This window comes from Ahaetulla prasina, chromosome 8, assembly GCF_028640845.1.
Source record: "Ahaetulla prasina isolate Xishuangbanna chromosome 8, ASM2864084v1, whole genome shotgun sequence".
NCBI classification, from domain to species: Eukaryota; Metazoa; Chordata; class Lepidosauria; order Squamata; family Colubridae; genus Ahaetulla; species Ahaetulla prasina.
In genome coordinates, this window is record NC_080546.1 from 87,678,757 (window position 1) to 87,693,384 (window position 14,628).

General features: G+C 40.3%; 1 protein-coding gene across 1 annotated transcript in view; it reads left to right on the forward strand.

Annotated features, from left to right (window-relative positions):
• NWD2 (NACHT and WD repeat domain containing 2) overlaps nt 1-14,628 on the forward strand; it is a 97,186-nt gene that overhangs the window by 52,113 nt on the left and 30,445 nt on the right. Inside the window, exons 2-3 of the mRNA XM_058193916.1 lie at nt 1,054-1,142; nt 10,129-10,245. Of these exons, the coding sequence (XP_058049899.1) occupies nt 1,054-1,142; nt 10,129-10,245 (206 nt within the window). The remainder of the gene's footprint in view (nt 1-1,053; nt 1,143-10,128; nt 10,246-14,628) is intronic.

Here is a 14,628-nt window from a genome sequence, read left to right on the forward strand (position 1 = left end):
ATAGGTCTTTGGTTGTTCGGGTTAACACGAGGAATGACACCAGACCCTCACTCACAAGGACCACACAGGATGTCACCACCGCACATCCACCCAGAAAGCAGACCCAAACCCACACTGATCATGAAGCACGACCAAGGACCAGAAGCCAGACCGCAGCTGCAACATTAGCCATTTCAAACCCCTCCAATCCATTCATGCAGCAGACTGACACCCAATATGAAGATGTAGCACGACCACAAAGCCAAACAACAGCTATGCAGCTCACCAGCTCAAATCCCCCTGCAGCACAGACTAGACTGAGCACAACCAAGCCCCCACCAACACAGGACACACCCCCAGCCAATCAGAGCACAGAAAAAACCCCATCCAATCAGAGCACAGCCAAGCTCCCATCCAATCAGTTCAAACCCCACTAGCAGTTAAAAGGAAGAAACAGCTGCGATCACACATTGCTCCCAGAAGCCTGAAGCTGAAGCCTGAAGATGACGAATGAGACTTGAACCGCCGCCAAGACACTTCCAATTTTACTCAGGAGAAAACCCGAACAACCAAAGACCTATATATATATATATATATATATATATATATATATATATATATATATATATATATATATATATATGAAGCAAGCTGAAGCCTGAAGATGACGAATGAGACTTCGTCGAAACGTCGCCAAGACACTTCCAATTTTATGCGGGAGAAAACCCGAATAACCAAAGACCTACATACAAACACCCACGAAAACCTCAGAAAACATACACACACACACACACACACACACACACACACACACATCCCAAATCTGTGTCGTGTATAAACATTATGCTGAATTGTTGCCATAAGTGTTCAACTAAATTTGGGTAAATGTCACAGTAAGTGTTTTCTGTTCAACAAGCTATTCCCTAGAGCACAGAATCAAGGTTTCTGCCTCACGCTTGTGTTCACAATTTTTAAAATAAGTGTTCTCTTCTCCATAAAACTACCCAGCTATAAATACACGGTTGCAACCAATGTTGCTCATTGTTGTTGTTGTTTTCACTTCCTCGCTTACAGATACGGTTGCCGAAAGAAACGCTCTGCGAGAACACGTGTATCCCAAGCTGCGGGAATTCTGCAGGGAAAACTATGGGATGGAATTTCAGGTACTGTTTCCAACCGTTCAAAATTTTAAGCTGGGATGTTCATAAGCTTGCTAAACGGAAATCTGTTAGCCGACGGTTCCTCTGGAGGTCAAGTGGTTTTTTATTTTTATTTTATTTTATTTTATTTTATTTGAGTTTCAGAAAGCAAAACCTTGTGTTAAATATTGGTTTTTCAGAATTATTTACCAAAAAGAAAAAAATAGCTCGGTTTAAAGATAAATTGAGACCTAAGATAAAACTGCAGTTAGGGCTACAGTTGCCATTAACCTTATTGAATTTCTATGGACCAAAAAGTATGTGACACACGTTGCCTTTCTAAATTCAGAATTGATAGCAGAGATTCCCTATCTTTGCTTGACAATTTTTTCCCCCCTAAACCTTCACAAGGTTTTAGTGGCTACCGCCAAACGGGATCAAGTCATAGATCAATTCTTCAGGGAATTCTCAAAACCACTATTTTTCAAGACTGGAAGAAAATCTTTTCTTGTTCCCCCCCCAAAAAAAATAATAACTCCCAGGATTTATTAGAGCAGGGGGGTCAATTAGGGCCATCTGATTGTCAGAGCTACCGGTTCGCCTGAACTGGTCCGAGCCAGCTGAATGTCATCTCTGGTATGATGGAACAATAATGGCCATTGGATTTATGGATTTCCCCAAGAATTGCCTTCTGTTGGTTTTCTTCTGCGACAAAGTACAACATGCCGACAACTTTTGTTTCTGGGTTGCAATGTTAAATGCACGCCCACCTAATCAATATGTGAGCGTGAGTGTTGTGTTTTGGCTGCTGTCTCCATGGCGCTGACGTAAAAATCACCGTCACAGCCAGAAGATACCGTCTGGTATTATATCTAGGGGTCATTTGTGTAGACTCACAAAGCAAAGCAGGCATGCGTCACCTTCAGAAGATTTCATAGGCAAGGATAATTAGATGCCGTTATTGTTTGATCCATTTTTGTCTGGCTCGCGCCACCGTTTTTGTTCTCACCTTTGAATTGGAATCGCCCTTTAACTTGAAAAGTGGTGTCTTGTTGCTCTTGTGATGCCCATTGGTAGAGTTGGGTATGGTTCGGACCAGTTCGAGTGAACCGGTAGCGGAAATTTTAACCGGTTTGTTGAACTGGCAAATGCCACCTCTGGCTGGCCCCGCCCCACCTGCCCGGTCGCGCGGTCACCACTCGCCCCTGCCTGGTTGTTGCTTCCTCCCCCCTGCCCTCCTGCTCACACACCCCTGCCCACCCCATCCCATCCTATATATATTGCCTTCACCACGCGGCCCAGCTAATCACCTCGCCTCGGCTTCACGTCTCGCCCACTCTGCTAACCGAAGGTAAACATGCCACCCGCTTGCCCTTCACCTCAAGTTGTGGGCCCAGGAACATGCCATTCCCCAAGGCCCTGGAGCCTCCACCCTCTCGTCTCGACCGGGTTGGATAATGCGCCATTCCCTGGCTCCAGAGTCTCCGCCCGCTCGCTGTTTGCCTTGGCCCGGTCAGGGAATGCGCCATTTCCCAGCTCTGGCTTTCCCCAGGGCCTCCACCCACATGCCGCCCACTCGCCCTCTGCCTTGGGGACATGCCAGTTCCTGGCTCTGGCCTTTCCCGGGGCCTCCACCGGACTGTGCTTAAGGTTTAGCCCAGGTCAGTTATGCCTGCCGATCTGTCTGCCGGCGTCAAACCATCCCAATTTTAGCAACAGAGATTCCTGATTCCAATCTCCTCCATGGCTAAGAGGAGCAATATTGACAGTTTATGTACAAAACAGGACGTTTTTGCATAATTTTACACACAACTGTGTGGGGTGGGGGAGAAAAGGGATGAGAGGAGTAATTGGGATATGTTTTCTTTTTAATGCAGCAATTTGTGCGCGCGCTCAATCAGGCGTCAAATCACTTCAGCTCAGTGGTCAAAAATGTTGAGTTGCCATGATGTGATTATGCCTGGCACATGAAAAATCAGAAGTAGGACAGCAGTATGCCAGCTTATGCTAAAGGCAGGTCTTTCTTTTGTAATTTCTTTTATTTTTATTTTATTTTTAAAGGTCAACTGGTTTTTTGAGTTCCAGCTGTCGAGCCCGAATTTGTATAGTCATTTTATTTAGCTCTTTCATATACTCATTTATTCCTTTTCTTTCTCTTTCCTATGTAAAGGTTGTTGTTGTTTTTTGGGCTCGCCACATTCTTAAGGGAGATGGGAAGGAGAGAATAGAATAGAATAGAATAGAATAGAATAGAATAGAATAGAATAGAATAGAATAGAATAGAATAGAATAGAATAGAATAGAATAGAATAGAATAGAATAGAATATATGGAATGGAATGGAATGGAATGGAATGGAATAGGATAGGATAGGATAGGATAGGATAGGATAGGATAGGATAGGATAGGATAGGATAGGATAGGATAGGATAGGATGGAATGGAATTCTTCATTGGCCAAGTGTGATTGAACACACAAGGAATTTGTCTTGGTGCATACACTCTCAGTGTACATAAAAGAAAAGATACATTCGTCAAGAATCATAAGGTACGACACTTAACGAAAGTCATAGGGTACAAATAAGCAATCAGGAAACAATCATTATCAATATCAATCTACATACAGTCATAAGTGGGAGGAGATGGGTGATGGGAACGATGAGAAGATTAATAGTAGTGCAGATTCAGTAAATAGTTTGACAGAGTTGAGGGAATTGTTTGTTTAGCAGAGTGATGGCCTTCGGGAAGAAACTGTTCTTGTGTCTAATTGTTCTGGTGTGCAGTGCTTTATTAGATTGTTTTGAGGGTAGGAGTTGAAACAATTTATGTCCAGGATGCGAGGGGTCTGTAGAAATTTTCACAGCCCTCTTTTTGACTCCTGCAGTATACAGGTCCTCAATGGAAGGCAGGTTGGTAGCCATGGTTTTTTTGCATTTCTAATGATCCTCTGAAGTCTGTGTCTGTCTTGTTGGGTTGCAGAAGCAAACCAGATAGTAAGGATTATTTTGGCTAGGCGACTTTCTTTCCCGTGAGAAGAGAGGCTGCTTCTGGTGAGAATGGAAGGTGGAGTTTGAAGATACTGGGAAATGTGAATGGAGTGTTTATTGGAGAATGTGACTATTGAGGGATGTTTCTAACTTGCAATATTATGCGGTGTAGTTCCGGTTTGTGTCAGATCCAGAATTACAACAGACTTTGCCATTCTGATGCTTATCTAAATAAAACAACTTTGTTTTGGAAGATGGGCTTGGCTTATTATTTTATTTTTTTGAATGTGTTTCATCATTTGGAAACCTGAACAAACGCCTCCTGTTAAATACTGGTTTTTTGAGTTCCAGCTGTCGAGCCCGAATTTGTATAGTCATTTTATTTAGCTCTTTCATATACTCATTTATTCCTTTTCTTTCTCTTTCCTATGTAAAGGTTGTTGTTGTTTTTTGGGCTCGCCACATTCTTAAGGGAGATGGGAAGGAGAGAATAGAATAGAATAGAATAGAATAGAATAGAATAGAATAGAATAGAATAGAATAGAATAGAATAGAATAGAATAGAATAGAATAGAATAGAATAGAATATATGGAATGGAATGGAATGGAATGGAATGGAATGGAATGGAATGGAATAGAATAGGATAGGATAGGATAGGATAGGATAGGATAGGATAGGATAGGATAGGATAGGATGGAATTCTTTATTGGCCAAGTGTGATTGGACACACAAGGAATTTGTCTTGGTGCATACACTCTCAGTGTACATAAAAGAAAAGATACATTCATCAAGAATCATAAGGTACGACACTTAACGAAAGTCATAGGGTACAAATAAGCAATCAGGAAACAATCATTATCAATATCAATCTACATACAGTCATAAGTGGGAGGAGATGGGTGATGGGAACGATGAGAAGATTAATAGTAGTGCAGATTTAGTAAATAGTTTGACAGAGTTGAGGGAATTGTTTGTTTAGCAGAGAGATGGCCTTCGGGAAGAAACTGTTCTTGTGCCTAATTGTTCTGGTGTGCAGTGCTCTATAGCGTCGTTTTGAGGGTAGGAGTTGAAACAGTTTATGTCCAGGATGCGAGAGGTCTGTAGAAATTTTCACAGCCCTCTTTTTGACTCCTGCAGTATACAGGTCCTCAATGGAAGGCAGGTTGGTAGCCATTGTTTTTTTGCATTTCTAATGATCCTCTGAAGTCTGTGTCTGTCTTGTTGGGTTGCAGAAGCAAACCAGATAGTAAGGATTATTTTGGCTAGGCGACTTTCTTTCCCGTGAGGAGAGAGGCTGCTTCTGGTGAGAATGGAAGGTGGAGTTTGAAGATACCGGGAAATGTGAATGGAGTGTTTATTGGAGAATGTGACTATTGAGGGATGTTTCTAACTTGCAATATTATGCGGTGTAGTTCCGGTTTGTGTCAGATCCAGAATTACAACAGACTTTGCCATTCTGATGCTTATCTAAATAAAACAACTTTGTTTTGGAAGATGGGCTTGGCTTATTATTTTATTTTTTTGAATGTGTTTCATCATTTGGAAACCTGAACAAACGCCTCCTGTTAAATACTGGTTTTTGAGAGTTGTTGATGTTTTTTTTAAAAAAGAAAAGAAAAGAAATAGCTGGATTTAAAGACAAATTGAGACCTAGGATAAAACTCCCATTCGAGGTACAGTTGCCATTAACCTTATTGAATTTCTATGCACCAAACCAGTGTGTGACCCACGTTGCCTTTCTGAATTCAGAATTGATAGCAGAGTTTCCGTATCTTTGCTTGACAATTTTTTGCCCCCTAAACCTTAACAAGGTTCTAGTGGCTACTGCCAAATGGGATTAAATCACAGCCTTTTCCTCAGGGAATTCTTAAAACCACCATTTTTGCAAGACTGGAAGAAGATGTTTACTCATTTCTTTCCCCCCCCCACCAACTCCCAGAATTTATTAGAGCATGGGGGTCAAACTCAAGGCCCACGGGCCAGATCTGGCCCTCAGGGTGCTTAGATTTAGCCCGCGGGGCCACCCTAAAAAGAGCAAAGAACTAGCCTTGTTTTCAGGCGAGGCCCTCCCGGGCCCAATTTTCAGCTGCAGCAACCTCCTGCAGCCCTCTGCCACTGAAAACGGAGCTCGGGGGGAGATGCATGTCCCCCCCCCCCAACCTCCGTTTTTGCTGGCAGAGGGCTAGCAAAACAAACTAAAAACAAGACAAAAGGAGGAATATTTCCCATTTTGCATTTGAGCATGCAAGAAGGGACAGGAAAGGAGAAAGGGAAAAAGGAAAGAAAAAGAAGGAAAGGAGAAGAAAGGAGACTGAAGAGGGACGGAAGGAAGGAAGGAAGGAAGGAAGGAAGGAAGGAAGGAAGGAAGGAAGGAAGGAAGGAAGGAAGGAAGGAAGGGCAATAGCATTTAGACTTATATACCGCTTCATAGAGCTTTACAGTCGGTTTACAGAGTCAGCCTCTTGCCCTCAACAATCTGGGTCCTCATTTTACTGAGGAAGGAAGGAAGGAAGGAAGGAAGGAAGGAAGGAAGGAAGGAAGGAAGGAAGGAAGGAAGGAAGGAAGGAAGGAAGGAAGGAAGGAAGGAAGGAAGGAAGGAAGGACTAGCAATAGCACTTAGATTTATATACCGCTTCACAGTGCTTTACAGCCCTCTCTAAGCAATTTACAGAGTCAGCCTCTTGCCCCCAACAATCTGGGTCCTCATTTTACTGAGGGAGGGAGGGAGGGAGGGAGGGAGGGAGGGAGGAAGGAAGGAAGGAAGGAAGGAAGGAAGGAAGGAAGGAAGGAAGGAAGGAAGGAAGGAACAGCGACAGAAGTTAGACTTATATACCGCTTCACAGTGCTTTACAGCCCTCTCTAAGCAATTTATAAAGTCAGCCTATTGCAGCCAACAATCTGGGTCCTCATCTTACTGAGGTAGGGGGGGAGGGAGGGAGGGAGGGAGGGAGGGAGGGAGGAAGGAAGGAAGGAAGGAAGGAAGGAAGGAAGGAAGGAAGGAAGGAAGGAAGGAAGGAAGGAAGGAAGGTTATAATGAGAGCGTGGGAGGGTCTGAGGGAAGCGTTGCTTTAGCACCTGGCCACCACAGCTATTCCCGATACGAGTGATGTTGAGCTGGCCACACCCACCCTGGCCACGCCCATCCCAGCTAAGCCCATCCCGGCCCCCCGAGGTCAAACACAACCCTCATGCAGCCCTCAATCAAATCGAGTTTGAAACCTCGAAAAGTCCAGGCGGTGCCAGCACATGCGCTCCGGACAGCCAGTCTTCGCGCATGCACGCGTGCCAGAAACCGCAAGACCATCTGCTCTCGCGGTTTTCAGGGTGCGCGCACACGCTCCCGTTTCCGCACGCGGCGCCAAGAAGGTTCGCCAACCCTGGCCTATTACATCTTGGAGTAAGTTCCATTCAATTCAGTAAGAGCCTTTTTTTCTCTCTCTCTCTCTCAGCGGACATATATAGAATTAAACTGTTAAAACATTACCGAAGTGACAGAAGGCTCGCTGTACATGTTTCAAACCTATTCCTAAGTGAAATGTTTCCTTTCACGACTCATTTAGTAGGACATTGTGAGCACCAAACAAAGGATAAGACAATGCAGGCACTTCAATGCTATTACACTCTCCATTCATAGTCCATATTTTTCATGTTTCCACTCGTATCGCAAGTAGCGCTAGTTCCTTTTTGGGTTGCTCTCACATTGTGTCCAAACGTCTAAAGTACCTAAAAGGTAAAGGTTCCCCTCACGCATATGTACTAGATGTTCCTGACTCTAGGGGGCGGTGCTCCTCTCCATTTCAAAGCCAAAGAGCCAACGCTTTCCGAAAATGTCTCCGTGGTTATGTGGCCGGCATGACTTAATGCCAAAGGTGCATGGAACGCAGTTCCCTTCCCACCAAAGATGGTCCCTTAGCTTGTCGATCGAAAGGCCGGCAGTTCAGCAGTTTGAATCCCTAGTGCCGCGTTAACGGGGTGAGCTCCCGTGACTTGTCCCAGCTTCTGCCAACCTAGCAGTTCGAAAACACATAAAAAATGCAAGTAGAAAAATAAGGACCACCTTTGGTGGGAAGGGAACAGCGTTCCGTGTGCCTTTGGCATTGAGTCATGCCAGCCACATGACCCTGGAGACCTCTTCGGACAGCGCTGGCTCTTTGTCTTTGAAATCGAGATGAGCACTGCCCCCTAGAGTTGGGAATGATTAGCACAAATGTGTGAGGAGAACCTTTACTTTTACCTTTTAAGCCACCTTGAGTCACCATGTGCAAGTGGGCAGCACTATAAATTTTCCAAATAAATAAATAAATGATCATAATTCCAGGCTCAGTTACGGTCGTAAGTCAAGGACTATCTGTAACACGCTTCTATCCACGTGAGGTAAAAATGATGTGAAATCACACAGTATTGTTTCATTTCTTTAAATAAACATATCGGGGGTTTCTTTTTCTTTTTCTTTTTTCTTTTCTTTTTTGTCCTCCCCTCCTCCGTAAAACATCTGCGATTTTAAAGGCTCAGTATTATGGCAACCCAAACAACAAAATATGAAATATTTTAAAAATAGCACTGCGAATATGTGACTAGCGCTCGCTGTTACAAGGCTAAGTTAGATCATCCTTATGACGATTGGCTCGGTGTACAGAGAATCTCTAGAACATGGGTGTCAAACTTGCCATGTCACATGGCTGTCACGTGACGTATCGTGACATTTTTTTTCCCTTCGCGGAGCTGGGGTGGGCGTGGCCTGCATGTGATGCATCCAACCCACGAGCCACCAGTTTGACACCCCTGCTCTAGATCATTAGGGAAAGGGGTTCACTTTTCCTAGCAAAATACACAACATCCTTGCTGCCCTCCATGGTACCTCAAGAATAAAGAATAAAATGGGGCTGTACAGAGTCACTGTCAGACCTGCCCCAGTCTGATGCCTTAGGGAAGAAAGACTCTCGGCTCCATTTGGTTGAAGCGAAAGGTACTGTTGTGACCCAGGCCCAAGTAGGTAGTAGGAAACTCAGTCAGTGAAAAAAAAAAATTTATTCGAACAGCTGAGAATTACTTTATTCCCAGCGTCATTCAACTCAAATTAAAACAAATGCCTCCCAACACAAATTCCTCAGTTATCTCACAAACCTTAGTCCAATTAGGCAAACTGCCAAAGGCCCTTCCTGGCAAACATCCAGAAGCCACAAAAACAAAGATGTATACAAAGAAGAAGATGAAGCAGAAGACGCAACTACAGCATTGTTTTCCGGCAAAGCTGAAATGCCGGTCTGTTTTAAGCCTTATGGGAGCGGCCAATCATCTCTTGGCCCTACTCCCTAGTTGTCCTCTCTGCTTGAGCTACTCTTCCCTTCTGGCAGCTCTTTTCATGCGTGCATTAGGAACAGGCTCTTCCTGTTCCTCTGCCTCACTACTATCAGGCTCTAGAGGCTCTGGAATCTGCACCTCACTTCCCAATGGCTCTGGCCTCACCTCAGCCACATCGCTGTCTGACTCCATTGCCAGTCCTTAAAGTATTGCCTTTAGTGTGGTTGTTTTCAAAATGTTGAGTCATAGGTTGTATTGTTATTCATGAGTAATACTACGTAGCAGTGGTGAAATCCAAAAATTTTTACTACCGGTTCTGTCGGCGTGGTTGGTGGGCGTGACAGGGGAAGGATACTGCAAAATCCCCATTCCCTCCCCACTCCTGGTGAAAGGATATTGCAAAATCTCCATTCCCACCCCACTCTGGGGCCAGCCAGAGGCGGTATTTGCCGGTTCTCTTAACTACTCAAAATTTCCGCTACCGGTTCACCAGAACCTGCTGGATTTCACCCCTGCTACATATAACTATGATAATTGTATAATTTTATGCATGCATAAGAGCACCAGCGTGCCTACCGTCCCTGTCCTAATGTTCCCTTTAATTGTATTCATTTTATGTGTTCAATTCATGCTTACCATTATATATATTATTTAATATGTACTTGACAAAATAAATAAATGAATGAATGAATGAATGAATAATATTATTTGTTGGCTTTCTAGGTCATTGATCTGTACTGGGGACTGGATCCAGAAGAATGGGATAGTCCAGATCTCCAAAAGACTCGTATGAGGCTCTTAGAAGACTGCCTGAAAACGTCAGCAGGTCCATGTTTTGTTGTGGGTATAAAATAAAGTTTTACTTAATTAATCTAGGTTTTGTTTTTTTTAATGGAGTGGTGGCCTTGTCTTAAGGATGCATATTGAACGTGAGATCTCCTAAGAGATTTAGTTGTTGTTGCGGGGCAGGTTCCAGAGATGCCTCTGAATATTTCATATAATATTTCATCGTCATTGTCATCATTTCTACACTGCTGATCAAGAGGATGGGCAGATTAAGTTAAGAACTGATTTGTCTAAAACATCTGATAGGTTCATGTTTAGAATGACATCTCAGAAATAATATTAGCTTAATATGTTTGTTCCCCTTGGTTTATTTCATTTTATTATTATATCATATCGTATTATTTCATTTTATTATTATTATATTATACCACATCATATTATTGTGATGTGATGTAATGTAATGTGATGTGTTACGTTATTATTCCATTTTATTATTATATTATGTTATACTATACTATACTATACTATACTATACTATACTATACTATACTATACTATACTATACTATACTATACTATACTATATTATATTATATTATATTATATTATATTATATTATTAAATATTATATTTATCATATCACATGATAATCAATGCTGGCCCACTCATCAGAGCATTATATTATATTATAGTATATTATATTATTAAATATTATTATTATTATTTTTATTTGCATTTATATCCCGTCCTTCTCCGAAGACTCAGGGCGGCTTACACTATGTTAGCAATAGTCTTCATCCTATTTGTATATTTATATACAAAGTCAACTTATTGCCCCCAACAATCTGGGTCCTCATTTTACCTACCTTATAAAGGATGGAAGGCTGAGTCAACCTTGGGCCTGGTGGGACTAGAACCTGCAGTAATTGCAGGCAGCTGTGTTAATAACAGACTGTCTTACCAGTCTGAGCCACAGAGGCCCTGTAGTATAGTATATTATTCAATATTATTATTCAATATTATATTAATCATATCATATCATATGATAATCAATGCTGGCTCACTCATTAGAGCTATATAATATTATTCTATATTATATTATATTATATTATATTATATTATATTATATTATATTATATTATATTATATTATATTATATTATATTATATTATATTATATTATATTATATTATATTATATTATATTATATTATATTATATATTATATTATATTATATTATATTATATTATATTATATTATATTATATTATATTATATTATATTATATTATATTATATTAATCATATCATATCATATTATAATCAATGCTGGCCACTCATCAGAGCATTATATTATATTATAGTATATTCTATTATTAAATATTATTATTATTATTATTATTATTATTATTATTATTATTATTATTATTATTATTAGCATTTATATCCCGCCCTTCTCCAAAACTCAGGGCGGCTTACACTATGTTAGCAATAGTCTTCATCCATTTGTATATTATATACAAAGTCAACTTATTGCCCCCAACAATCTGGGTCCTCATTTTACCTACCTTATAAATGATGGAAGGCTGAGTCAACCTTGGGCCTGGTGGGACTAGAACCTGCAGTAATTGCAGGCAGCTGTGTTAATAACAGACTGTCTTACCAGTCTGAGCCACAGAGGCCCTGTAGTATAGTATATTATTCAATATTATTATTCAATATTATATTAATCATATCATATCATATGATAATCAATGCTGGCTCACTCATTAGAGCTATATAATATTATTCTATATTATATTATATTATATTATATTATATTATATTATATTATATTATATTATATTATATTATATTATATTATATTATATTATATTATATTAATCATATCATATCATATTATATTATATTATATTATATTATATTATATTATATTATATTATATTATATTATATTATATTATATTATATTATTCTATATTATATTAATCATATCATATCATATTATAATCAATGCTGGCCACTCATCAGAGCATTATATTATATTATAGTATATTCTATTATTAAATAATATTATTATTATTATTATTATTATTATTATTATTATTATTATTATTATTATTATTATTTGCATTTATATCCCGCCCTTCTCCAAAACTCAGGGCAGCTTACACTATGTTAGCAATAGTCTTCATCCATTTGTATATTATATACAAAGTCAACTTATTGCCCCCAACAATCTGGGTCCTCATTTTACCTACCTTATAAAGGATGGAAGGCTGAGTCAACCTTAGGCCTGGTGGGACTAGAACCTGCAGTAATTGCAGGCAGCTGTGTTAAATAACAGACTGTCTTACCAGTCTGAGCCACAGAGGCCCTGTAGTATAGTATATTATTCAATATTATTATTCAATATTATATTAATCATATCATATAATATGATAATCAATGCTGGCCCACTCATTAGAGCTATATTATATTATATTATATTATATTATATTATATTATATTATATTATATTATATTATATTATATTATATTATATTATATTATATTATATTATATTATATTATATTATATTAATCATATCATATTATAATCAATGCTGGCCCACTCATCAGACCACTGATGATATTACATAGTTGGGTAATGAAACTTCTGCAAGAAAAGCACCAAGCTCAGAGAGCACCAAGTGGCCCCCACAGTTCAACCCCGAGCTACGATTATTCTCTTCTATTCCAAGATGTTTCAGACAGTTCCACAATATTAATTCTTTCTATAGAGTTGGAAATCTATCTTGTCTTTGGAACCTTCAGCAGAAATATCACATCCAGGGCAATTAAAATATATGCTCCTCAAGTCAATTCACTGAAAATGTCTCTGTATTTTTTTAAAAAATACCCAACCATAAAATTTCCCCTATGCTTTTACTCCTAATAGAAGGAAAGTGATAATCTTTGTTGCTGTTGGCAGTTTCTCTTTTACGCAGACATTCCATTTGCTCCTAATTGCCGGTTTTGCCAACATATTTGAACGTAGCTCATTTCTAACAATTTTCTAATCAGATTTTCGATGTTAAAAGCATTGCGGTTTTATAATGCAGACTGAATTCCCAGAGCATAGTTTTTTTAAAAAACTATTCACATTCAGAGAATCTTCCGTCTTTGCTCGTAGGGTGTAAAATCGCCTCTTTTGTGTTTTAGATTGTTCGCTGGATGTGACATTTTGGATCAGGTTAAAAGCAACAGATTTCTTTTATTTAAGAAAAAGTGTGCAGCTAGACAAGATGAGGAAAGGAACTGTAGTTATTGCCATTGTCCAAGAACACTGATGAACAATTAATATAGCATTGTGTGGGCTTTCCTTTCTCCCAGCACCCTGTTCCATAATACAAGAGGGGTTAATTTAATACAATAAAAGTTTTATTTAAAATTCATAGCGTACTATTGAAGAAGCATACTACTAGAAAAGTGATACTAGATGCCAAGTTAAATAAACCTCTGAAGGGGAAATTACTTCCACTGCTTGTAAGTGAATAGTAACCTAAGTGTATACTGCATCAGTCAAAAGAGCCAACGCAGTTTCTCGGCTCTATCAACAAGATTGCATCAGATTAACAGAGTTGAAAGGGACCTTGTAGGTCATCTAGTCCAACCCTTTGCCCAAGCAGGAGACCTTACCCCATTTCTGACAAATGGCAGTCCAATCTGTTCTTAAAAGCCTCCAGTGATGAAGCTCTCACATCTTCTAAAGGCAACTTCTGTTCCATTGTTGATTGTTCTCCCTGTCGGAAAATTTCTACTTATTTCTAGACTGAATCTCTCCTTGTTCAGTTTCCATCCATTATTCCTTGCCCGGGCTTCAGGTGCTTTGGAAAATAGCTTGGCCCCCTCCTCTCTGTGGCAGCCCCTCAAATATTGGAAGACTGCTATCCTGTCTCCCCTGGACCTTCTCTTCATTAGACTAGCTGTTAAGTATGGGTATTGACGAGGCAGGAGACCAGGTTAGTGACAACAGCTCTTTAATATAGTGTGACCCAGCCAAACTTCTGGAGAAAAACCTCTCCTTATATACACTTCAGCCAGAGGCTGCATCCAATCAGAAGCGAGATACTTCCCGCCTAAAACTCCCGCCAAAACTTACAGTAATACATTACACTCCTTCCCTCCCAGAAGGCACTTTGCCAATATTTACATATTACTTCTCTACGTAGTCCCGCAGGTACGTGCCTCCTGACTCTCCCGGACCTGCGCAGTTCACTTTCTGGAGTTGAGTCGAGCTTGCGGAGGGACTTTTCGTTCCTCTGAGCTCCTCCTCCCGCCATCCGCCCTGGATTATTCGCCGGCTCGGACCTGCTGTCCTCTAGAGGGACCGGAGGGTGTCGCTGGACCTCGCCTGACTCAGATAAGTCTCTGTTTGGTTCTCGCTTTCTGTTTGTTCTC